The sequence below is a fragment of the Oncorhynchus tshawytscha genome, linkage group LG02 (assembly GCF_018296145.1).
Source record: "Oncorhynchus tshawytscha isolate Ot180627B linkage group LG02, Otsh_v2.0, whole genome shotgun sequence".
Taxonomy (NCBI): domain Eukaryota; kingdom Metazoa; phylum Chordata; class Actinopteri; order Salmoniformes; family Salmonidae; genus Oncorhynchus; species Oncorhynchus tshawytscha.
This window is the reverse complement of record NC_056430.1, coordinates 65,425,281-65,450,440: the sequence shown is the minus strand read 5'-3', so window position 1 is coordinate 65,450,440 and position 25,160 is coordinate 65,425,281. Positions and strand designations below refer to the sequence as shown.

General features: G+C 42.9%; 1 protein-coding gene and 1 pseudogene across 1 annotated transcript; one reads left to right on the top strand and one right to left on the bottom strand.

Moving 5' to 3' along the window:
• Positions 1–1,099: 1,099 nt before the first annotated feature.
• On the bottom strand, positions 1,100–3,633 carry LOC121840256 (zona pellucida sperm-binding protein 3-like). Its single transcript, XM_042302824.1, has 11 exons — positions 3,528–3,633; positions 3,184–3,368; positions 3,004–3,107; positions 2,634–2,725; positions 2,294–2,474; positions 2,020–2,125; positions 1,852–1,940; positions 1,690–1,781; positions 1,462–1,569; positions 1,302–1,343; positions 1,100–1,219 (listed from the first exon to the last, which is right to left on the bottom strand). The coding sequence occupies exons 1-10, from the start codon at positions 3,589–3,591 to the stop codon at positions 1,327–1,329; spliced, it is 1,038 nt and encodes a 345-aa protein (XP_042158758.1). The 5' UTR covers positions 3,592–3,633; the 3' UTR covers positions 1,100–1,219; positions 1,302–1,326.
• A 4,430-nt stretch (positions 3,634–8,063) lies between these two features.
• Positions 8,064–24,587, top strand: LOC112222379 (annotated as a pseudogene).
• Positions 24,588–25,160: the final 573 nt, after the last annotated feature.

The window sequence follows — 25,160 nt, the reverse complement described above, 5'->3', positions numbered from 1 at the left end:
TACCCCATAATGACAAAGTAAAAACATGTTTATAGAAATGTTTGCAAATTTGTTGAAAATGAAATCAATTACATACCCTGAGTCAATACTTTGTACAAGCACATTTGGCAGAGATTACAGCAGTGAGTCTTTCTGTGTAAGTATAAGAGCTTTCCACACCTTGATTGTGCAATATTTGCCCATTATTCTTTACAGAATTCTTCAAGCTCTGTCAAATTGGTTCTTGATCAACAGTAGTGTATATTTGGCCTTGTGTTTTAGGTTATTGTCCTGCTGAATGGTGAGTTTGTCTCCAAGTGTCTGTTGGAAAGCAGACTGAACCAGGTTTTCCTTTAGGATTTTGCCTGTGCTTAACTCTATTCCATTTATTTTGATCCTAAAATATTCACCAGTACTTGCCGATGACACGCATACCCATAACATGATGCAGCCACCACCATGCTTGGAAAATATGGAGTGGTACTCAGTCATGTGTTGTGTTTGATTTGCCTCAAACATACTGTAATGCTTTGTATTCAGGACAAAGTTACTTCTTTAACCTAATTTTGTACAGTTTCTTTAGTACCTTATTGCAAACAGGATGCATGTTTTGGAATATTATATTCTGTACAGACTTCCTTCTCGTCACTCTAATTTTGGTTAATATTGTGGAGTAACTATGTACAATGCTGTTGATCCAGCCTCCTCCTATCACAGCCATTAAAGCATGGCCATCAGCCACCTACAATCTCTAAACTTGGCTTGTCAATTTGATATTGGGGTGGGCTACTGCTGAAAAAGTATAGCCAACATTAAGCAGGTTCACTTATGACAATCTTTCAAATAGCGTTACCATTGCTAATGATGGTCACAGCAGGTGTTCATGCAAACGAATTATGCCAAAAAAAGAAAGTGTTACAGTGCAAGAGTAATCAGGACACTGGGAAGTCCAGAACACGAAGTCACAAAACACTGAGCACTCTCATTGAGATCATCTTCTTACAACCAGATGGTCACATCTTGGCTATTTTGTGTAGATACCGGCGCCGCACTACTGGATTTAGGGTACATCTCATCAGGATCATAGCATTTTGACAACCATTAGAAACAAACACCATTGTAAAGTACTCATTTTATTGAAACAAAGGACTTCATATCCATACTGGGGATAGTGGAAAGTGATGCACCCTTCAGGCCACCTACAATTAGATGGCTGTAGAGACAGAAAAGACAGCCATCCCTGGAACAGGTTGAAGAAGTGTTAGTAACATGCATCTCATTGCCGTTGGGGGATGTTACAGTAAAATAACCAGCACACACACCTGACAAGCAAAGTGTTCCAGACCATTACACCAACCAGTCAACTGAATACAGAACACAATGACAGATGAGTAGGTTACAGGTTCAACTTCATTTGGCATCAAAGCTGATACAATTAAAAGCCAAGTGTAAACTATAGTCTTCAATGCCAAAATCACCAACCTTGTTCTACAGTAGGATATTTTACAAATTCACTGGGGATCCGGGTTTCAGAGTTTTCCACTATTGTGAGCGGTCCAAGAACAGAGTTTTGAACCAGGCCCTGGGGTTCTGAGAAAAAAATATATAAATTACTTCAAGCTGCAGTCCCATCAGAACTCAAGAGTGAGCAGCTCAAATGAATATGGAACTACAGTTTAGTCAGGCTTGAAATGAAGTGCCTCAAAATACCTGAATCCACACCCCTCTTCAACCGAGGCTTGCAACTCGAGTCACAGCACTTGCAGAGGTCACTTTGAGACGGGTCGTCCAGCAGCTCCCATCTATGAATAAAAAAGTTGGCTGTTGCATTGGCACTAACGTCATTATGGTCATTATGTGACCAATACTTACTCTCCAGTCTCTTTAATGTAGTGGCAGGCCTTCTTTTCTATATCAAAAACCTCAGGGTCCCATGCAACAAGCTTACAATGAATATACACCTGGGGTGAAATAAGAGAACAGTCAAGAGCTACAGTATGAAAACAACCCAGTCATACCGAGAACTTGTGGTCCACTCACTTCCTCGCCTAAGGCAAACTTGAAGGACTGCAGGTAAAGCAGAATAGCAGACGAGTGGTACCTAGGCAGGAACCTGGAGTTCCCAGTCTTCCCATCTGCAAGGCAACTGAAAATGCATTGTGCAATGAGCAGACAAACAGAACTTCTATCCAGCAAATAAGCCAACTTTAAAATGTATTCAATACTTTTCAACATTTGAGTAGGCTGTTTAGCGCTAGGCAGTCAAAACCCAAAACGTACACCCTACATGGCCATAGCCAGGTCTGGTACATACCCCTTGTTGGTGATGATGGGGTACACCGGGCTCGCAGACTGCAGTTCTGGTGTTGTGGCCGCCACACACTCCTCCAAGAGCAGCAGCAAGGGCTGATGGTCCTTCTGATCCACTGCTGCCCAGATGGGGATGAAAGAGCCCAGGGGAAACAGGCTGCTCTTAGCCAGACCAGTAAGGTCTTCTACATGCAACAGAGAGGGGAAGGGGCGCAATGCTCATACGTACTGTACAGCCACAGGTTTCAACTAGCTTCGGGCAGTGTCCTCTGCTAGGAATTTCTTTACCAGGTAAGTTGCCTGAACATATTCTTACAATAATTGATGTTGTATGAGTCACTCACCATTGAGGAGTGCCATGTGGAAAACCAATCCTCCATGACCCTCAGCACTACCATAGGCAGGGATAAGGAATGGGGGAATCCATCCCTCAGGTCTACATACAAGGGGGAATGTTTAGTTTAATAATGAAGGTGGCAAAGGCTTAGGAAGATTTGATTCCAACACCATAGCTAGAGTACACTACACCCAATAGAGCCCTAAAACTCAACTTAGTTCCACTGCATTTAAAAAAAAAATCATTCCCCTCTAATTAGGGACTGATTTAGACCTGGGACACCAGGTGTGTGCAATTAATGATAAAGTAGAACCGAAAGACAGCAGGCGCCAGACCTCTTAGGGTAAGAGTTGAGTACCCCTGGCATAGATGGTTACCTTGTGTAAACACACTTAATATGGTGACTAATAGCAGCAGGTTTGGGCTTTCGGTTAGGTCTGTAAGTCAGGCTGGTTGAATAGATGTGTTTTTTGCCAGTCACCTGGGGAATAGAAGGAGAAGCATTAGTCGTCGCAGGATCCAAAATGGCATACATTGGGTCAAGAGTTAGACATTACCCGTTTCTTGATGGCACAGCCATTGAGGTTGTAGTGGAATGTCGCCATCCCTTCTCCCGTGGGAAGAACAGAAAATGTGGACGGAACACAGTGTCCAAGGAAAAGACGGGCAGCATGTTCAACCAACTCTGGACTGACCTTCCATGTCACTTTAATGGAGTGTTTCTCACAATCCACATTAAAATCTAAAAATATAAATTTGGTAATGTCATCATTCACATCTCAAGAGCCAACACCACAATTTGGCTAGTCTGTTAGGCGGTCAGCATGAGATAAGTAGCCTATTCAAGTTAACATGGTATCAGCGCTACATAATCATATTATGCGTTCATTATTAGACGTACCTTCATTGGCAGCGCTTGCTGCTACGACAGCCAAAACAATTGCACATTGCCAAAGGAGTGACATGACTGAATGATCTAGGAGTGCCTACAAACTAGAAATATTTATGGACCAATTGATCCTAATCATCTTAATTCTGAACACCCGTGAGAGGTCAAGGAGCGATAATTATAGACCTAAAAACCTACCAACATCATCACTTTTGGTATTTCCTGGTCTGAAAACATCCTTGAATTTTTATGGGTTTTAAAAGTAAAAATGGTAATAGTCACATCTTTTCCCCATAAAGTAGTCTGTAAAGCGTCTCACAAAACACGATGGACGGACAGAATAGTGACTTACACAGGAAATAAAGTTGAATCAAAAAGATTGAACAATCTGGTTTGCTCAATTTGACAGTACCACACTAAGTGTGGATTAGGTCTTTTTTACATCGATTAAAAGCGTATTTTATGCGACAGTCAAAATGCTGATCAAGGATAAGGTAAGACCAGCCATTTAATTGGTGGCCAAGCCCGCTAGTTTACATACTGAATGGTCATCTCATCACCAATCTAGCTATCTGCCGTAGCTAAATATATGAATAGATCTGAAAAGCGCTATATAGTGGGCATCGCAGCAGGCCATTGGCATACCCGTATAGAATGCAGAGTTCGCTAACGTTAACTATACTGAACCAAAATGTAACCGCCGCAAGCAACAATGAAAGATTTTTCTGAGTTACATTTCATATAAGGAAATCAGTCAATTGAATTAAATTCATTAGGCCCCAATCTATGGATTTCACAGGACTGGGCAGGGGCGCAGCCATGGGTGGGACTGGGAGAGCAGGGGTGCAGCAATGGATGGGACTGGGAGGGCAAGTGCGCAGCCACAGGGGAGCCAGGCCAAGCCAATCAGAATGAGTTCTTCCCCATGAAAGGGCTTTATTACAGACAGAAATACTCCTCAGTTTCATCAGCTGTCAGGGTTGCTGGTTTCAGAGGATCCCTCAGGTGAAGAAGCCAGATGTGGACGTCCTGGGCTGGAGTGGTTACACGTGGTCTGCGGTTGTGAGGCCGGTTGGACGTACTGCCAAATTCTCTAAAACGACATTGGAGGCGGCTTATGTAGAGAAATTAACAGTCAATTCTCTGGCAAAAGCTTTGGTGGACTTTCCTACAGTCAGCATGGCAATTGCATTTTGTATGCTATTTTGTATGCTATTGTATGTGTGAACGATGGCTAGCTCCTCGAATTATCTATGTATGTATCTATGTAAAATATGTTATGTATAATAAGGAGAGACTGTATTAATTTTTGTATTCAAAAATCATTTTGATGCACTGAGAGAAAGAGGCGACGATTCTCAGAACATATGTGCTCTACAAATGTTTTATTTCCTTTTGGATGCAGATGCAAGATGCAGAGAGTGAGTTCTGCTTAATTAAAACTACCTGATCTCCAAAGTCCACGTCTATAGTCTCAATCAACCACACACAACGCAGAGTTACAGCGGTGCAGTATAGCACCGGTTACATTGGTGCCTTCTAGACCCGGATTCATCGTTGATCGACGTCAGCTCAATCACCGCGGCGCTGCTGCTCTAGAGACTAATTATATCATTGAGGTACTCTTGCAGCCTTGTGGCAACAATCGGAACTACAGTCTTTTTTCCTGTTTATTTTTTTTCTGACAACGATGTATTGAGAGCGCTGTTTATAGTTAACCAACATAGAAGTGTGTTCATCAACAGACATTTTAACGTAACATTAGTGGTTTAGTGGCATGGCATCTTATAATGGTGATGAACCCAAATTCACTACTGGGAGGGGGAGGTTTTTCTCATACTCTGATCAAACCCCTGTAAAGTGTGTAGGTGCAGGAGGTTCCCCCATGTTTTGCTCCACAAAAAAATGGGATGAAAGCCCTTCATCTGGTGTTAATCCAAATGCCCCTGTAGATGGTCTAGCTGAGCTGGTCACTCAGCTAGCCCAGGAAATAGGGAGCTCCATTAGGGAAGAACTACAGAGTGGCAGGTCCAGTACTTATGAGCCACCAGTAAGTACAGAAAAGATAAGTGATCATCATTCAGAGTCGGTAGGATATGTAGATCTCAGTCAAATTAAGTTCATCATGCAATCAGACATAAAGGAACCTCCTACATATAGAGGAGATGTTACAGACAAATGCTCCATTCATGAATGGGAGGAGTTGATGAGAATATACTTGAGGAGGAAGGGATGTCCGATTGGGGAACAATCAGATGAGATAATTAGTCGATTATCTGGCAAAGCAAGCGACATGGTAAAGATAAATTTACGCAATGAGACAACAGTTGATCCTACAGAGAAGCCAGAGATTGTATTTGACATTCTGAAACAGAATTTCAGCGAATTAGCCTATTCATGCATGCCCTTGGCTGATTTTTACAATACTAAACCTGTACCCGGAGAGGCTGTTATGGAGTATTGGGTTCGATTGAACAAGGCCGTAGATTTCGCTGATGAGGGCCTTAAGAGACAAGGTAAGAAGATTGACTCCGATGTCGTTAGGATGTTTGTAACATACTGCCCTGACCCCAAACTGGCAGCAGCATTCCAATACAAGTCTGCTGAGAAATGGACTGCGGGTGAAGTACAGGAGAGAATCTATGAACATGAACGCCGCAGGAAAGCGACCATGTGTCAATCTACCGCTGTATCCTCAAAGCAAATAACAGTACATCCCCAGATAACTCCATGTGAAGGCGGGGTCAATGCTGGTGCGTGCAGTGACACTTCTTTCACATCAAGCGCCAAACAAGATGGGCAGAGTGCAAGTATCGAGAGACTCATTCACCTGCTTGAACGTACCTTAGAGAAGAGCATACCACCCGTTATGGTTTCACAGACACAGGCCAATGCACCATCTTTCCACACCCAGCCCTCCAGGCGTAGGGAATGCAGGGTTTGTGGCTCAACAGATCACTCCACTGTGATGCACTGTAGACATGAGAACCTGTGCCTCCGGTGCTTTTCCCCAGATCATTGGAAGTCAAATTGTCCAAAACCGGGGGAACACTTTGCCAATCCCGGTGGTGAGAGACACCCACCACAACAGCAGAGAAACTCACCACCACAGCAGCAACCATTAAACTGACACGCCCACAGGTGAAGGGGGGAAATGTGGGTGTTCAACTGTCTACCCCCAAGAAAGAATTCGATGATCTCGAGAAAACGTATGAGATTTTGTGCTCTGATGCGAAAGAAGGAGAGAAAATTGTTATGTTAGGTTCACAAGAGGTTGAAGCTTTTTCAGATTTGTTTTACACCTCTGTGTCTGTACATGGGAAAGTGCAGCTTAAGGGCATGCTTGACACTGGGTCTATGGCCTGTACATTTAGTGAACATGCGGAGCAGAGACTTTTGGAAGCAGGTGCCCTTCCTCAGCATTATCAGCCTCCCACAGAATTAGTATTAGTGGGGTGTGGGGGTAAGAAGACCTCAACAAAGTGTTTTTATGATTTGGAGATGCAAATCTATGGGATTGATGTTAAAGTGCCCACTCTAGTTGTTCCTGGACAGCGTGATGATCTCATCCTGGGATCGAATGTCATTAAGCATCTATTGCATGAGATGAAAGGCACTGACGAATACTGGAAGCTCTTCAACAACATGGATGGCCAGACCCACTCACCAGAGGGTGAGCAGTTTCTGCAGATGATGACAAGTGTCACAAGATGGAAGGGACAGCAAGTCAATGGCAAGGTTGGGACAGTGAAGCTCACTCAAGCTGTGACTCTTTCGCCCAAAACTGAACACTTAGTTTGGGGTAAAAATGTGGCATTGTCTCCAGGCAGCACTGTAATAGTCGAACCTACCAGGTCAAAGGTCATGCCCAGAAACATACTCGTGGGTAGAGTTATTACACCTATGTGGGGAGATGGCTGGGTCCCTTTAAAGGTAGTAAACTGTTCTGACAAACATCTCACCCTAAGACGTAACATGAAGTTGGCCGATGTGTCTACATGCTTGGCTGTTGAGGATGCAACAATCTTTCAGGGCCTTCATGAAGTGAGGAAAACCCCAATGGAACAGAAGCAGGATGACAATGGTTGCCACAATCTGAAACAAAGACTGTCTGATCTAGGATTAGTAGACATTGACATTGATGGATGCCAGGTAACTGACCAGTGGAAGGAAAAGCTTGTGAATACCATCACAAAATATGAAGAGATCTTCTCAAGACATAATCTGGACTGCGGAGAAGCCAGGGGTTATGTTCACCGTATCCACCTGGTTGATGACAGACCCTTTCGGCTACCATACAGAAGAGTTCCGCCTGCTCATTACCTGAAGCTGAGGAAGGTATTGACAGATCTGGAAGAAGTAGGTCTTATACGCAAGTCAGTTAGTGAGTATGCCTCCCCTTTAGTCATGGTATGGAAGAAAGACGGGAGTCTGAGGTTATGCACTGACTTCAGGTGGATGAATGCACGAACGGTGAAGGACGCTCATCCCCTTCCTCATAAAGCAAATTGCCTCGCAGCGCTTGGTGGCAGTGCATTTTTCAGCACCATGGACTTGAACTCAGGATTTTATAACATTCCAGTTCAAGAAGAGGACAAGAAGTACACAGCCTTTACCACACCGATGGGACTTTATGAGTACAATCGCATGCCACAAGGTCTGTGTAACAGCCCGGCCTCTTTCATGAGAATGATGTTAAGTATATTTGGGGACCTAAACTTCTCAAATCTCCTTTGTTACCTAGATGACTTGTTGGTCTTTGCACCCACCGAGGAACAGGCTCCACAGCGACTTAAAGTTGTGTTTAGCCGTCTAAGAGCCAACAATCTCAAACTAGGACCCCAAAAATACCACTTCCTACGAAGAACAGTGAAATTCCTCAGATATATCATTAAAGAGGACGGTGTGTCAGTGGATCCTGAGAAGGTGGAGGCCATTGCCAAGATGAGCCATGCTCAGCTGATGGAGGCAGATGGATGCACTCCCTCTGCTCGGAGGCTGAAATCCTTCTTGGGTATGGTATTATATTACCAGCACTTCATTCCTGACTGTTCTGCTATAGCCAGACCTTTGTTTGCACTCACTGGGGGTCAAAAGAGAAGAGGAAGAGATGGGAAGAAGGGCAACAGTGGGATTTTCCAGAAGCTGACGCTATCGGATTAGACTGAGGAGTGTGTCGTTGCATTCCAGAAGCTGAAGGATGCTCTTTTGAATTGTGTTGTGCTAGCTCACCCTGATTTCGAGAGGCCGTTCATTCTCTTCACTGACGCTTCCTAGGATGGTCTTGGGGCTGTGCTTTGCCAAGTACTTGAAGGTGAAGATAAGGCAAGGCCAATAGCATTTGCGAGCAAGACCCTGAGTAAGTCGCAGAGAATGTATCCGGCACACAGACTTGAATTTCTAGCACTGAAATGGAGTGTGTGTGAGAAATTCAGTCACTGGCTTAAGGGGCACGAGTTCACTGTCTGGACAGATAGTAACCCATTAACGTACATCATGACAAAACCCAAGCTGGACGCTTGCGAGCAAAGATGGGTTGCCAAGCTTGCACCGTACAACTTTGATTTGAAGCGTATCCCAGGCAGCAAGAATACAGTAGCAGATGCACTGAGCCGCGACCCCTTCGCAGTGACTGTCGCGCAGAGACTGATGAGGGAGTCCTACCTAGCACTTCTGTCTGAGGCTGTTGGTATGTTGAATGATGATGTCCAAGATGCCTTCCGTTGGGCTTCTTATCCCCAGGAGATAACCTCCTTGACCACTGCTGAAGTGAAGGCCATAAGTAGCTCCATATCGACTGGGAATGTTCAACGGAGATGCAAGCAAACCAGCTTGGTTCCAACACCCAATGGCTGCTTTCTCCTGGTATTGACACTTTGCCTGAACTCTCGCACGAGGAACTTCGAGATCTCCAGCTGCAAGACTCTGTGACTTCCAAGGTCATCCCTTTCGTCTTCAATAAGAAACGGCCCACCAGACGAGATCGATACAATGTTTCTTTTAAAGTGTTGTTGCTGATGAAACAGTAGGACCGCTTGATCCTAAGAGAGGGAGTTCTGTATCGTGTCATTAAGGAGAGTCACACAAACCGGAGAAAGTTCCAGTATGTCTTTCCAGAGGTGTTGAGACTCAAAGCGATGACTGGCATTCACGACCTTGCAGGACATCAAGGCCAAGCTAGAACTCTAGCTCTGGCCAGACAGAGATTTTTCTGGCCTGCAATGGAGAGAGACATCAAGGAGTATGTGCGCTGCTGCCAGAGATGCGTTCTAGCGAAGACTCCAGAGCCAGCGGCTAGAGCCCCGTTAGAGAGCATCAAAACTTGCTCTCCCATGGAGTTGGTGTGTTTGGATTTTTGGACAGCGGAAGACCGTAAGAAGAACTCAGTTGATGTTCTGGTGGTGACTGACCACTTCACTAAACTTGCCCATGCATGGCCATGCAGAAACCAGACATCCAAGCAAGTAGCTCGTAATCTGTGGGATCATGTCTTCTGTGTCTACGGATTTGCATCAAGGATCCATACTGATCAGGGCGCAAATTTTGAGAGTAAGCTAATAGCAGAACTGCTTAAACTCAGTAACTGTTTTAAAGTGACCATTGGCCTCTTGGTGAAATCCCTGAGTGGTTTCCTTCCTCTCCAGAAACTGAGTTAGGAAGGACGCCTGTATCTTTGTAGTGACTGAGTGTATTGATACCTCACCCAACGTGTAATTAATAACTTCACCATGCTCAAAGGGATATTCAACGTCTGCTTTTGTATTGTTGTTGACCCATCTACCAATAGGTGCACTTCTTTGCAAGGCATTGGAAAACCTCCCTGGTCTTTGTGGTTGCATCTGTGTTTGAACTTCACTGTTCGACTGAGGGACCTTACAGGTAATTGTATTTTCGGGGTACAGAGATGAGATAGTTATTAAATAATGACGTCAAACACTGTTAATGTACACAGAGTGAGTCCATTCAACTTATTATTTGACTTGTTATGCAAATGTTTACTCCTGAACTGTTACTTAGGCTTTCCATAACAAAGGGGTTGAATACTTATTGACTCAAGACATTTCAGCTTTTCATTTTTCATTTGTAAAAATCTCTAAAAACCTAATTCTATTATGGTGTTTAGGCCAGTGACACAAAATCTGAATTTAATACATGCGGAAAAAGTCAAGGGATGTGAATACTTTCTGAAGGCACTGTAGGTTACCAAGCTAGCTTGCTAATAAACAATTTAACCCTGCAGGCTAACTAACCCGATATATAGTATATGTTGCTGTTCTAGCAGCAGCATGAATGAACAGGGAGTGCTGCTGCTCTTGGAACAGAAATGTGTTAACCACAGTAGATATTGCTGTAACGAGCTGGGTCAGATCTGGATGGAGTCGGGTGTGAGTGAACACACCGTGTTTGGACACATTCAGCTCATCATACACAGGGAGACCACCTGCCAGTAGGTTTTTTTGTAGATATTGTGTAGTAGTGATCAGTAGTAGTTCAGTAGTTCTTGTTCATGAGGGAGACAGTATGTCACAACACACACTCACTCTATAAACAATTGTTTCTATTTAATCTAAATAAATGTCTGTAAACTCACTCATGACACAATATACGGTGCCTGTGTGGTTAGTGCTGCGGACCCTGGCACACATGTATGGCTTAGCATATGTATCAATTAGAATCCGACCCACTGCCCTGCTATGTACTACCGTCCATGTCTCCTTTTCCCTCTCCTTTACCCTCATCCCAATAAAATAAATAAAACCCCACAAATAAGGTGTGTACAGTGTGTGTATGTATATATATATATATATATATATATATATATATATATATATATATATACTACCGTTTGGGGTCACTTAGAAATGTCTTTGTTTTCATTGAAAACATACATGAAATTAATTGCAAAATGGGAAATATAGTCAAGATGTTGACAAGGTAATGATGATTTTTAATTGAAATGATAATTGTGTCCTAACTTTGCTTTCGTCAAAGAGTCCTCCATTAGCTGCAATTCCAGCCTTGCAGACCTTTGGCATTCTAGTTGTCAATTTGTTGAAGTAATCTGAAGAGACTTCACCTCATGCTTCATGAAGCTCCTCCCACACGTTGGATTGGCTGGATGGGCACTTCTTATTTACCATATGGTCAAGCTGCTCCCACAACAGCTTGATAGGGTTGAGATCTGGTGACTGTGCTGGCCACTCCATTATTGACAGAATACCAGCTGACTGCTTCTTAACCTAAATAGTTCTTGCATAGTTTGGAAATGTACTTTGGGTCATTGTCCTGTTGTAGGAGGAAATTGGCTCCAATTAAGTGCCGTCCACAGAGTATGGCATGGCGTTGCAAAATGGAGTGATAGCCTTCCTTCTTCAAGACCCCTTTTACCCTGTACAAATCTCCCACTTTCCCATCACCAAATCACCCCCAGACCATCACATCGCCTCCACCATGCTTAACAGATAGCGTCAAGCACTCCTCCATCATCTTTGAATTTTTTCTGCATCTCACAAATGTTCTTCTTTGTGAACCGAACACCTCAAACTTAGATTAGTCTGTCCATAACACTTTTGTCCTATCTTCCTCTGTCCGGTGTCTGTGTTCTTTTTCCCATCTTAATCTTTTAATTTTATTGGCCAGTCTGAGATATGACTTTTTCTTTGCAACTCTGACTAGAAGACCAGCATCCCGGAGTCGCCTCTTTACTGTTGACGTTGAGACCGGTGTTTTGCGGGTACTATTTAATGAAGCTGCCAGTTGAGGACTTCTGAGAGGCGTCTGTTTCTCAAACTTGACACTCTAATCTACTTGTCCTCTTGCTCAGTTGTGCACCGGGGCCTCCCACTCCTTTTTCTATTCTGGTTAGGACCAGTTTGCGCTGTTCTGTGAAGGGAGTAGTACACAGCGTTGTACGAGATTTTCAGTTTCTTGGCAATTTCTCGCATGGAATAGCCTTCATTTCTCAGAACAAGAATAGACTGATGAGTTTCAGAAGAAAGTTATTTGTTTCTGGCCATTTTGAGCCGGTAATCAAACCCACAAATGCTGATGCTCCAAACTCGACTAGTCCAAAGAAGGCCAGTTTTATTGCTTCTTTAATCAGAACGACCGTTTTCAGCTGTGCTAACATAATTGCAAAAGGGTTTTCTAAAATCGATTAGCCTTTTAAAATGCTAAAATGCTGTACCCCAATATTGCACAAAAAAAAAATCTGCCGTTTCTAGCTACAATGGCCATTTACAACATTAACAATGTTTACACTGTATTTCTGATCAATTTGATGTTAAAAAAAAGGACATTTCTAAGCGACCCCAAACTTTTGAACGGTAGTGTGTATGTATGTATGTATGTATGTATGTATGTATGTATGTATGTATGTATGTATGTATGTATGTATGTATGTATGTATGTATGTATGTATGTATGTATGTATGTATGTATGTAATAATAATAATATATATATATATATACACACACACACACACACACAGTACACAGTATGCACAGTGGTGATTTCAGCATGTCAATTTTGGTGGGGCAAAAATAAATAAAAGTGGGATGCTTGCCAGCAAAGCCACTACACAACACAAGATTAAACAATATATTAATTGCACTATAACGGTGACAAACGGTGCCCATAAACTGTTAGGGCCTACATAAAGCTGTCCCAACAGCAGTCCCATCTTACCACTACTACAACTGGCTATCAACGAAGCCTTGTCTGGCAACGAAACAGTTATTTCAGCCTCATTTACTGACTTTAAAAAAACATAGCTGACATGGCTGACTTGCTTAAGCAAATGTGGTTTCTACTGACAATTGATACATACAAACTATGGCATAAGGGGATGACAAGCAAATAAGAGGCAATCCGTCATTTCTATTAAGACATTAATGAGCGAGCTAGGACAGACATAGTCAATATAACTATTTGTTCAGCACTTTTGAAATGTACAGCTACAGAATTCAGAACAGGGCCGTTCTTACAGTGTTCTCCCTGTACACCAAGTCAGAACCGTTGGAAAAATAAAGGGGGAATATAAGCAGACAATGAAAGCTCTACAATATTCGATGATTACATTTCCCAAAAACAGGTTATAGGCTACATGTGCACCACCAAGTCAGAACAGTAGGCGAAATTAAGAGGTGAAAATAGACCAAATTATTATGGTGAGGCACATGGGCTACTAACAGCTTACTACACAACATGCACTTTGCATTACTTTCTTAGTTAGAGTATACATATTTCTTTGTCATATTACATAATTTATGCAGCAGCATACAATACATTTTTGGACTCACCTTGTTGTACTGTGCTCACTTGAACAGGAAGGTGGTGCGGCGGTCCTTCGTGGGCAAATTTCGTCATCAAACTTTGTCAAGTCTGGCATTCTCTGGATTTATGGTGCTTTCAAGACAACTGGGAACTCTGGGGGGAAAAAAGGTTGAATCATGAGGATGTCAGTGATCTATGGGTCGTAGAAAAAGGTCAGAGTTCCGAATGTACAATTTAGAGTTGGATGAAAGTTGAAAACGTAGTTTCCCAGTTGTAGCTCATATTTCCAGAGTTCCCACTTGTCTTGAACTCACTAAAGTCCGATTTTGCAGTTCCGAGATAACATTTGTTTTGAGCGCGGCACAAATCATGCTTCATTGACAGCATGGCCAATGTTGAATGTTTATCATTTTAAACTAGGAAAATCAATCAAATGTATTTATAAAGCCCTTCTTACATCAGCTGATGTCACAAAGTGCTGTTCAGAAACCCAGGCTAAAACCCCAAACAGCAAGCAATGCAGGTGTAAGAAAAACTCCCTAGAAAGGCCGGAACCTAGGAAGAAACCTAGAGAGGAACCAGGCTATGAGGGGTGGCCAGTCCTCTTCTGGCTGTGCCGGGTGGAGTTTATAACAGAACATGGCCAAGATGTTCAAATGTTCATAGATGACCAGCAGGGTCAAATAATAATAATCACAGTGGTTGTAGAGTGTGCAACAGGTCTGCACCTCAGGAGTAAATGTCAGTTGGCTTTTCATAGCCGATCATTCACAGTATCTCTACCACTCCTGCGGTCTCTAGAGTGTTGAAAACAGCAGGTCTGGGACAAGGTAGCACGTCCGGTGAACAGGTCAGGGTTCTATAGCTGCAGGCAGAACAGTTGAAACTGGAGCAGCAGCATGACCAGGTGGACTGGGGACGGCAAGGAGTCATCAGGCCAGGTAGTCCTGAGGCATGGTCCTAGGGCTCAGGTCCTCCGAGACAGAGAAAGAAAGAGAGAAAGAAAGAAAGATAGAAAGGGAGAGAGAATTAGAGAGAGCCTACTTAAAATCACACAGGACACTGGATAAGACAGGAGAAATACTCCAGATATAACAGACTGACTGTAGCCCACACACAAACTATTGCAGCATAAATACTGGAGGCTGAGACAGGAGAGGTCAGGAGACACTGTTGCCCCAACCCACACTACCCCCGGACAGGGCCAAACAGGCAGGATATAACCCAACCCACTTTGCCAAAGCACAGCCCCCACACCACTAGAGGGGTATCTTCAACCCCCAACTTACTCTCCTGAGACAAGGCTGAGTATTGCCCACGGAGATCTCCCTCACGGCACGAACCCAAGGGGGTGGCATCAACAAGGACAGAAAGATCACGTTACTGACTCAACCCACTCAAGTGACGCACCCCTCCTAGGGACGGCATGAAAGAGCACCAGTAAGCCAGTGACTCAGCCCCTGTAATAGGGTTAGAGGCAGAGAATCCCAGTGGAGAGACTGGAACCGGCCAGGCAGAGACAGCAAGGGCTATTCGTTGCTCCAGTGCCTTTCCATTCACTTTCACACTCCTGGGCCAGACTACACTCAATCATAGGACCAACTGAAGTCTTCAATAAAGACGTAAAGGTCGAGACCGAGTCTGCGTCTCTCACATGGACAGGCAGAACATTCCATAAAAATGGAGCTCTATCGGAGAAAGTCGTGCCTCCAGCTGTTTGGTTAGATATTCTAGGGACAGTAAGGAGGCCTGCGTCTTGTGACCGTAGCATACGTGTAGGTATGTACGGCAGGACCAAATCAGAAAGATAGGTAGGAGCAAGCCCATGTAATACTTTGTAGGTTAGCAGTAAAACCTTGAAATCAGCCCTAGTCTTAACAGGAAGCCAGTGTAGAGAGGCTAGCACTGGAGTAATATGATCACATTTTTTGGTTCTAGTCAAGATTTTAGTAGCCGTGTTTAGCACTACCTAAAGTTTATTTAGTGCTTTATCCGGGTAACCGGAACGTAGAGCATTGCAGTAGTCTAACCTAGAAGTGACAAAAACATGGATTACATTTTCTGCATTATTGTTTTGGACAGATAGCTTCTGATTTTTGCAATGTTACGTAGATGGAAAAAAAAGCTGTCCTTGAAACAGTCTTGATATGTTCGAAAAGAGAGCCTTCATCTTAGACTTGGGACCACACAGCCACACCACTGAATAGCAGGCTATTGCTTTGCAATGCTTGCAGTTAGCCACTGATTCTTTCCAAGCAGAGATTGGAAATCGGATTCTATGCATTCAATCCTTTGTCCAAATAAGTCACTCCAATAAGTGTAGCCATGCACTCAAATGTACCCACTAATCATCCAAAGGTTTGTGCGCTTATAAGGCTACTTTACATACCCAAGTGCTTATTTTCAACGCTGTACTGTAGTCTTGAGGCTGCGCGAATCCGTCTTTCCAAACAATCCAGTTTTTCAATTCCCGAGGAAATATTTTCCAGCGGAGTATTTTGACTAAGTGTAGTGGCTAAATGGCTAATATAATTGTCAAAATACAATTTCCATTCTAATCCTTTAGCCGCAATGGTGAGTGGTGAAATGTAATTCTTGACGCATACAAATCCAATGTCCAGAGATTGATTCAAGTTGAAAAATAATAGATTTATTTGTCGTTCTTCTGGACACAAAAATGTATAGAATTTTACCAAAACGAATTCTGATCATTAAACTAAAGAAACAAACTGCATGGTAAACATGGACGGTGTGGTCAAAAGACTGTGTGCTGCCATTCCAGTCACTCCCAGTAGGCCTGGGAGCATGTATGCCTTTTTAACTGTATTCTCCATTGGCCTGTAGAGGGGTACACACCTGACAGGGGATTAATGGAAAACACACATTCAACAGAAATGTTTCATGAATTGGAAACAATTCCTACAGTAACTATTCAGACACTTGGGTATGACGTTACAAGCTTGGCACACCTGTATTTGGGGAGTTTCTCACATTCTTCTCTGCAGATCCTCTCAAGCTCTGTCAGGTTGGATGGGGAGTGTCGATGCACAGCTATTTTCATGTCTCTCCAGAGATGTTCGATCGGGTTCAAATCCAGGCTCTGGCTGGGCCACTCAAGGACATTCAGAGATTTGTCCCGAAGCCACTCCTGTGTTCTCTTGGCCGTGTGCTTAGGGTCTTTGTCCTGTTGGAAGGTGAACCTTTGCCCCCAGTTTGAGGTCCTGAGTGCTCTGAAGCAGGTTTTCATCAAGAATCTCTCTGCACGTTGCGCTGTTTATCTTTCCCTCGATCCTGACTATTCTCCCAGTCCCTGTTGCTGAAAAACACCACCATGCTGCCACCACCATGCTTCACCGCAGGGATGGTATTGGCCAGGTGATGAGCGGTGCCTGGTTTCCTCCGTTCACCTGGAAATGTGAAACAATAAAGTAAAACTCAGTTAGACATTCAATAGTGATTGTTTTTACAAAAGTCTACAAGCCTGTCATAACACCTGTATCCAAGGCCAAGGTCTACCAACTCTAACTTCCACTTGCATTGACATGAAAGGAAAACCATGGATCGATCATAGAAAATACAATGGAATAAGTGGCAAGTTGTCCATCACTTAGAAACACATTTGAAACACAAAGGCACCATATCATTACTGTTGTTCTTAATATAGACCTACACTAAAAATTAGGGTTTTAACAAAGTTTCTTCTAAGATTCTCAAAGTTATTTGAAGAACCTTAGGATTCTTAACACTGAAAATTGCCCCCAAAAGGTTCTTCCAAGAACCCCATAGGAGGAGGTGTTCATCGAGGAACCTCCTTAGTTGGTGCAGGTTCATGCAAGAACCTAACTGCCCAACTGAAACATTTGGAAGGACAGCAGGAGCAGGCACTTAGCTAAAACAAGTATAGATTTCCTTAATTTAAGGTAAGGTCTGTCCCTTAAGGTAAGGTCTGTCCCTGTATGATCTAAATTGATATTGTTTGAGGATAGCATCAATCTTTTCATATTTGTGCAAATCTTTCTAAAAGAGAAAATTGACAATTTAATGGCTATCAAATCAACAAAGAGGTAAGAATATGTAGGCTATAAGAAAATGTTGAAGGCTAGGTGTATTGGGTGCAGGTGACTGAACTGCTCACTTATGTGTCTGTCTGCAGATATACAGAGGAGGCATACAAAGGTGTCACATATGCTCCTGCAACGCCCCCTCAACAGCTCATCCTGTGTCTTCTTGACCTGCCACCACTCCGCCAGTACTCTCTCCATCTCCCTCTCCCTCTCTCTCTCCTTCTGTGTGTGATTGTGTGGGGGCGGAGACAGGTGTGCTGGAGTCAGAGCAGATCCCCACCAGCTGAAATCTGTTCCATAATCAAGGACTCTACAAATACTCAGCCCTGCCACTTCCACGATGCAGATCGTAATCTCTGCCCAGTCAGTCTACGCTTCTAGCTATTTGTTACTATTCAGATCCTGTTACCCTGCTGTGTATGTTTCCCTGCCTGACGCTGTTTTTCTCTCTGCTACAGTTCTGCCCGCTCTGACTCTGGTCCCTGTCTCCTATCCCACATATTGTCATCCTGCTACTCTGTCCTGGATTATCATAGGTACACTTCAACTGTGAGAGACGGAATCTAAAACAAAAATCCAGAAAATCCCATTGTATGATTTTTAAGTAATTAATTAGCATTTTATTGCATGATATAAGTATTTGATCACCTACCAACCAGCAAGAATTCCGGCTCTCACAGACCTGTTAGTTTTTCTTTAAGAAGCCCTTTAAGATGAGTACAACCCCAAGAACACCATCCCAACCGTGAAGCATGGAGGTGGAAACATCATTCTTTGGGGATGCTTTTCTGCAAAGGGGATAGGACGACTGCACCGTATTGATGGAAGGATGGATGGGGCCATGTATTGCAAGATCTTTCCCAGCAACCTCCTTCCTTCAGTAAGAAAATTGAAGAGGGGTCGTGGCTGGGTCTTCCAGCATGACAACGACCCGAAACACAGCCAGGGCAACTAAGGAGTGGCTCCGTAAGAAGCATCTCAAGGTCCTGGAGTGGCCCAGCCAGTCTCCAGACATGAACCCAATAGAAAATCTTTGGAGGGAGCTGAAGGTCCGTATCGCCCAGCGACAGCCCCGAAACCTGAAGGATCTGGAGAAGGTCTGTATGGAGGAGTGTGCCAAAATCCCTGCTGCAGTGTGTGCAAACCTGGTCAAGAACAACAGGAAACGTATGATCTCTGTAATTGCAAACAAAGGTTTCTGTACCAAATATTAAGTTCTGCTTTTCTGATGTATTAAATACTTATGTCATGCAATAAAACGCAAATTAATTACTTAAAAATCATACAATGTGATTTTCTGGATATTTGCTTTAGATTCCGTCTCTCACAGTTGAAGTGTACCTATGATAAAAAAATTACAGACCTCTACATGCTTTGTAAGTAGGAAAACCTGCAAAATCGGCAGTGTATCAAATACTTGTTCTCCCCACTGTATGTGTTTGAAAAACTATATCCAAACAGCTTTTTCATTCACATTTACCACAAAAACCAAGGTATGAATACTGTCGTGCATGTTTTGTTAAATAATTTTGGATTCAGACATTACCCTCCCTACACCTCTGAATATAATAGGATACCTGTTCAATCACCATGCACTGCAAAATCCTTCTGGCTGTGGATACGGAGAACGTCAACATGCCAGAGAATATACCCATTGGACTTGAGGCTCTGCTGGGAGTTTACCTGATATTTTGATTTGTTTATTCTACTTTGCCACTAAAACCAACCTTTTTAAAGGGTTCTTAGAAGAAATTATAGGGGTTCCCCCACAGTTTCAATTTGAAGAACCCCTAAAGGATACTCCAGGAACCTTTTCTTTTTAGAGTGTAGTTGTAAAATGATTATAACAGTGATATCGTTAAAGCGAAACCTAAACAACCGATGAGAAAAGGTTAAGAGGACAGTGTGTGATGACGTACATCCTCCACTCTTATCTGGACTAAAGAGAGAATCATTGACAGTGCCAACATTAGAGATGTTTACTTATAGATTTTCTAAATAGTTAAGGAACTATCTTCTGTATATATTATATTCTTTAAAAGCTTAAAAAAATTGTAATTCAAGTCATACAGATATGATATCGGTTTAGAATGTTGTCAATGAAGCTTGTCAATATTATAAAAACATTTAACACTGGAATTGTTGTCAGGATACCACAGCCAAAGTGATATGCTGTTATGGAAATAGGAAACAAGTGATAATGGTTTAACATGGACCTGATGTCTCTTTACATTGTGCACTTCACAAGATGTAAAGTATCAACTAATGTATATAGAAAAACTGGATGCCCGTCTGTCAGTTTCTGGCACTCCAAGGATGATGAGAATAGATAGGGGGGTTCTTTCCTAGGAAGACTGGAGGTGTGTGTGTGGTAATTGGGGTGTGTGGAAGAGGGTGTATAGTAGAAACTAATCTTTTAAGGGAAATAAAAGGATAATTAAAGCAAAAAAAGCATGTAATATTGATGTCCTGGATTAGAAATACTTTTGTTAGGGTTAAACTTTTGTTAGGGTCCTTCCACCTCCAGCCCTCTAAATTGTGCTGGCCCAGTCTGTGCTGTGTCCCTCTTTTGTATATTTAGAACAACATACTTTTAGACTTTTATGCAAGTAGTATTTTACTGTGTTACTTTCACTTTTACTTGAGTAACTTTCTATTAAGGTATCTTTACTTTTGCTCAAGTATGACATTTGGGTACTTTTTCCACCACTGATCATTCCACCTGACATTTGGAAGGAATTGCATGTTATTGTCTTTTGCATGTAGGCCAAAGACAATGACTCACTCTTTCGCTTTTGTTGCCGTCTTTTGCTAAACAAGGCAGAACATCTCTACCTGTGGTAATAGAACCAAAGAGAGACAACAACATTGGAAGGCAGCAAAACATGACAACACAGCATGGTAGCAACACAACATAACAACAACATGGTAGCAACACAACATACATAGTGAGGACAATGACATAGCAGGATTTGATCATTTATTTTAAATTCCATTATGTTGGGGATTATCTAATGGGAGAGTGCTGATTCTCATAACGTGATGTGTAACACTCCAAATGGCACCCTATTCCCTATGTAGTGCACAGCAGGGCCCACAGGGTCAAATGTAGTGCTCTATATAGGGAATAGGGTGCCATTTCAGATAGACCCATGAACTGAACTTTTTATTTTGATTTATTTCACCAAGCAAGTCAGTTAAAAACAAATTCTTATTTACAATGACGTCCTATCCCGGCCAAACTCTCCCTTAACACAGATGACGCTGGGCCAATTGTGCAGCGCCCTATGGTACTCCAAATCACGACCGGTTGTGATACAACCTGGGATCAAAACAGGTTCTGTAGTGATGACCCTAGCCCCACTGCAATGCAGTGCCTTAGACCACTGTGCCACTCGGGAGCCCAAATGATTCCCTCCACTCCCTGTGTACACAGGTACGCTCTCTAGAGGCAGCTAATAGTAAGTTGGAGCTGCAGATCAAGGAGTTCTACGAGATGAGATCACCGACTCACAAGAAGGACCTCAGTGGGTTCCATACCACCATCTCAGACATCCTCAACCAGGTACTTCTGGGTAATGTAGTCTTAATGTAGCGACCCACTGGGCACACACTGGTTGAATCAACATTGTTTCCATGTAATTGCAATGTAATTATGTTGAAACAAGGTGGAATAGATGTTGAATTGATGTCTGTCACAGTGGGAAGGGTGGTGAGGATAGGATTGAGAAGACGCCAACAGCTTTGTGAATGAAGAGCGTCACTAGAATGAATTAGATAAGTGATAGATTTGAGGTATAATTCCTAATGTCTCTCAGTATTTATCTTGTTGATTGTTGAAAAACATGTTCTGTTGTAAATGAATGAACAGTAGACATGAACCAGATCTGTTGATCTAAACACATGATATCCTATACATAGTTAACTCTGTAATTACATCCCATTGACTGTGGCTGTCCTCCTGTTCCTAGATCCAAGCCAGGTCTGTGGAAAACTCTCAGATGATCCTGCGGGTGGATAATGCCAGACATTCAGCTGATGTCTTCAAGATGAAGTAGGTGCACTTCCTGTTTGTACTGTACACAGCCTCTGTGAGTGTACTGATTCTGTTTGTAACTCTTGGCCTATAGGTTTGATATTGAGTAGATCCAATCCTCCCAGATCTACAGAAATGCTTATGGGGGTAGGCAGGGGCTATGGATCAGTTTATGGTTGGGCAAGTTGTATCTTGGTTTGTTGTGAGGGGGAACTAATCAATCCCTCTTCTTTCATCAACCCCTGTAGGTTAGAGACGGAGGCTAACATGTGTATGAAGATAGAAGGGGATGTAACTCGTCTGAGAGGAGTCCTTGTACAGCTTTACACTCACCAGAGCAGAACTGGAGATACAGATTGAGGGGCTGAAGGAGGAGCTGATCTACCTCAGGAAGAACCACGAGGAGGTCATTTCTCCTCACACACTCAAGTCGTAACACTTGTGCTGTTGGCTGAAGTCTGAATGCTGCAGGCAGCCACATGTGGTTTTTCATTTGGACACAATGGCACCCCCTGTAGTTTTTGCAAAGTTTTCGCATTGAATGTATTTATCAATTCTCAGTGGGTTTGAGCTCTTTCCATGTTTGGCCACAAGGGGGCAAAACTCGCCCACAACAAATCTAGGGCAACTTCACTGTTATTAGTACTCAAATATACAGTAACTAATTGCTTTCAGGTGCTTTTGCCCTTCACTGTGTATACGTAAACTACAAATCCCAGGTATTATAGAACAATTTGTCCCCCTTTTCATGTTGTTAGGAGATGCATTTGATGCGGACGCAGCATTGTGGTGCTGTGAATGTGGAGATGGACTGTGCTTCCTCAGTGGACATGAGCAAGGTGCTGGAGGAGATGAGGACCCAGTATGAGGGTATGATAACGAAGAACCAGAGAGATGCTGCCAAGTGGTTTGAGAGCAAGGTGAGACAACTTCTGAAAATAGGACAGGGGGACTCGAAAGATGTGGGCATGGGTCCCTAAATGTGTTTTGTGAGAGGCACAATTGACATGTATTTTGTGAAGTGGTACTACACTTTTGACTAATACGGTGTGTGTGTGTGTGTCAGGTGGAGGTGCTTCAGAACCAGATCACCACCAGCACCACAGAGGTGAAGACCTCTCGGTCTCAGGTGACCGACCTGAAGAGGACCTTCCAGAGCCTGGAGATTGAACTGCATGGCCTGCTCATTCAGGTATGATGTCAAACCATCTTAGTGAATCAGCATCCCTAAACATATAGCATTTCTCTTTACCCTACCTCTGTTCCTAAAATATGGAATTCCTTTAGGTCTTAAAAGAACAGGACACTCCAAAATCAAAGTTTGTTAGATGTTTTCAGACCTCCACAGTGGTCTAATGTCAAGGTGTTCTAACACCTTTATGCACACCAATCTAACTATCTCTACCCTTCTTCATCTCCCTCTTTATGCATTTCTACTACCCTCTCCTTCTTTCCTTCATCTTCATCCCTTACAAACATAAACACATTCCTAGAAGGGGTACCTGGAGCAGAGCGTCGTTGATATAAACGGCTGCCACGGCTCCCAGCTGAGCCAGCTGCAGGTTTGTATCAACAGCATGGAGGAGGAGCTGCAGCAGCTCAACGTCAGCATCTAGCAGCAGGCCTCTGAGTACCAGATCCTCCTGGACATCAAGATGAGGCTGGAGATGGAGATCGCTGAGTACAGGAGGCTGCTGGATGGAGAGGGACTCAGGTGAGAGGGGATAATGGAGGGGCAGGAAAGAAGGAGGGAGAAGGGATGGGGGGATGACAGCTGTTTATTGACACCTCATTGCAAACAGAGGTGGAAAACGTACTCAACTGTCACACTTGATAAAAAGTAAAGATACCTTAATAGAAAATGACTCAAATAAAAGTAAGAGTCATCCAGTAAAATTCTAATTGAGTAAAAGTCTAAAAGTATTTGGTTTAAAATATACTTAAGTATCAATGGTAAAAATGTAAATCATTTCAAATTCCTTGTATTAACCAGATGGCACCATTTTCTTGTTTTTTTATTTACAGAAAGCTAGGGGAACTCAGACATCATTTACAAACAAAACATGTTGGTTTAGTGAGTCCGCCAGATCAGAGACAGTAGGGATTACCAGGAATGTTCGGTTTGTTAAGTGTGTGAATTGGACTATTTTCCTGTCCTGCTAACCATTCAAAATGTAACGAGTACTTTTGAGTGTCAATGAAAAGTACAATATTTTCTTCAGGAATGTAGTGAAGCAAAAGTAGTCAGAAATATAAATAGTAAAGTAAAGGAAAGTACAGACACCCCCAAAATATACTTCAGTATTACTTTAAAGTATTTTTACATAAGTATTTTACACCACTGATTGCAAACTAGTAGATCAAGATGTGTGTTGGTGGGTTTAGCTGACCGTAAGTCTTCTTCCCCTGTATGTCTACCAGTAGGCATTTGGACACCAGACAGGAGGTCAGGAAGGTGATCGTGGTCGAGAAGATCCAGGAAATACAACAAGTCCAGGAAGTGGTGGAAGGTGAGCAAGCAGGAGAATAATTAATCAAATGAATGAATCAATGAAAGAATGCATTCCTTTTTGGTGGCTCTTTCCACAGAGTATCATCCACACATGCAGAAGCGGGTGAGGGTGATCGTGGAGGAGATGGTGGATGGGAAGGTGGTGTCCACCTCAGTAGATGAGAAGGTCCAGGATATGAACTAACTGAGAAGGCCAGATAGTTCCGGAATCTGGTGAAGCGTTAACGGACCACCCATACCCCTAAACCACACATACAACTAATGACGGGGGTTCAAGCCTCATCTATATATACAGTTGAAGTCGGAAGTTTGCATATACCTTAGTCAAATACATATAAACTCAGTTTTTCACAATTCCTGACATCTAATCCTAGTAAAAATTCCCTTTCTTAGGTCAGTTAAGATCACCACCTTATTTTAAGAATGTGAAATGTCAGAATAATAGTAGAGATAATTATTTATTTCAGCTTTTATTTCTTTCATCACTTTCCCAGTGGGTCAAAAATGTACATGCACTCAATTAGTATTTGGTAGCATTGCCTTTAAATTGTTTAACTTGGGTCAAATATTTTGGGTAGCCTTCCACAAGCTTCCCACAATAAGTTGGGTGAATTTTGGCCCATTCCTCCTGACAGAGCTGGTGTAACTGAGTCAGGTTTGTAGGCCTCCTTGCTCGCACATGCTTTTTCAGTTCTGCCCACAAATTTTCTATGGGATTGAGGTCAGGGCTTTGTGATGGCCACTCCAATACCTTGAC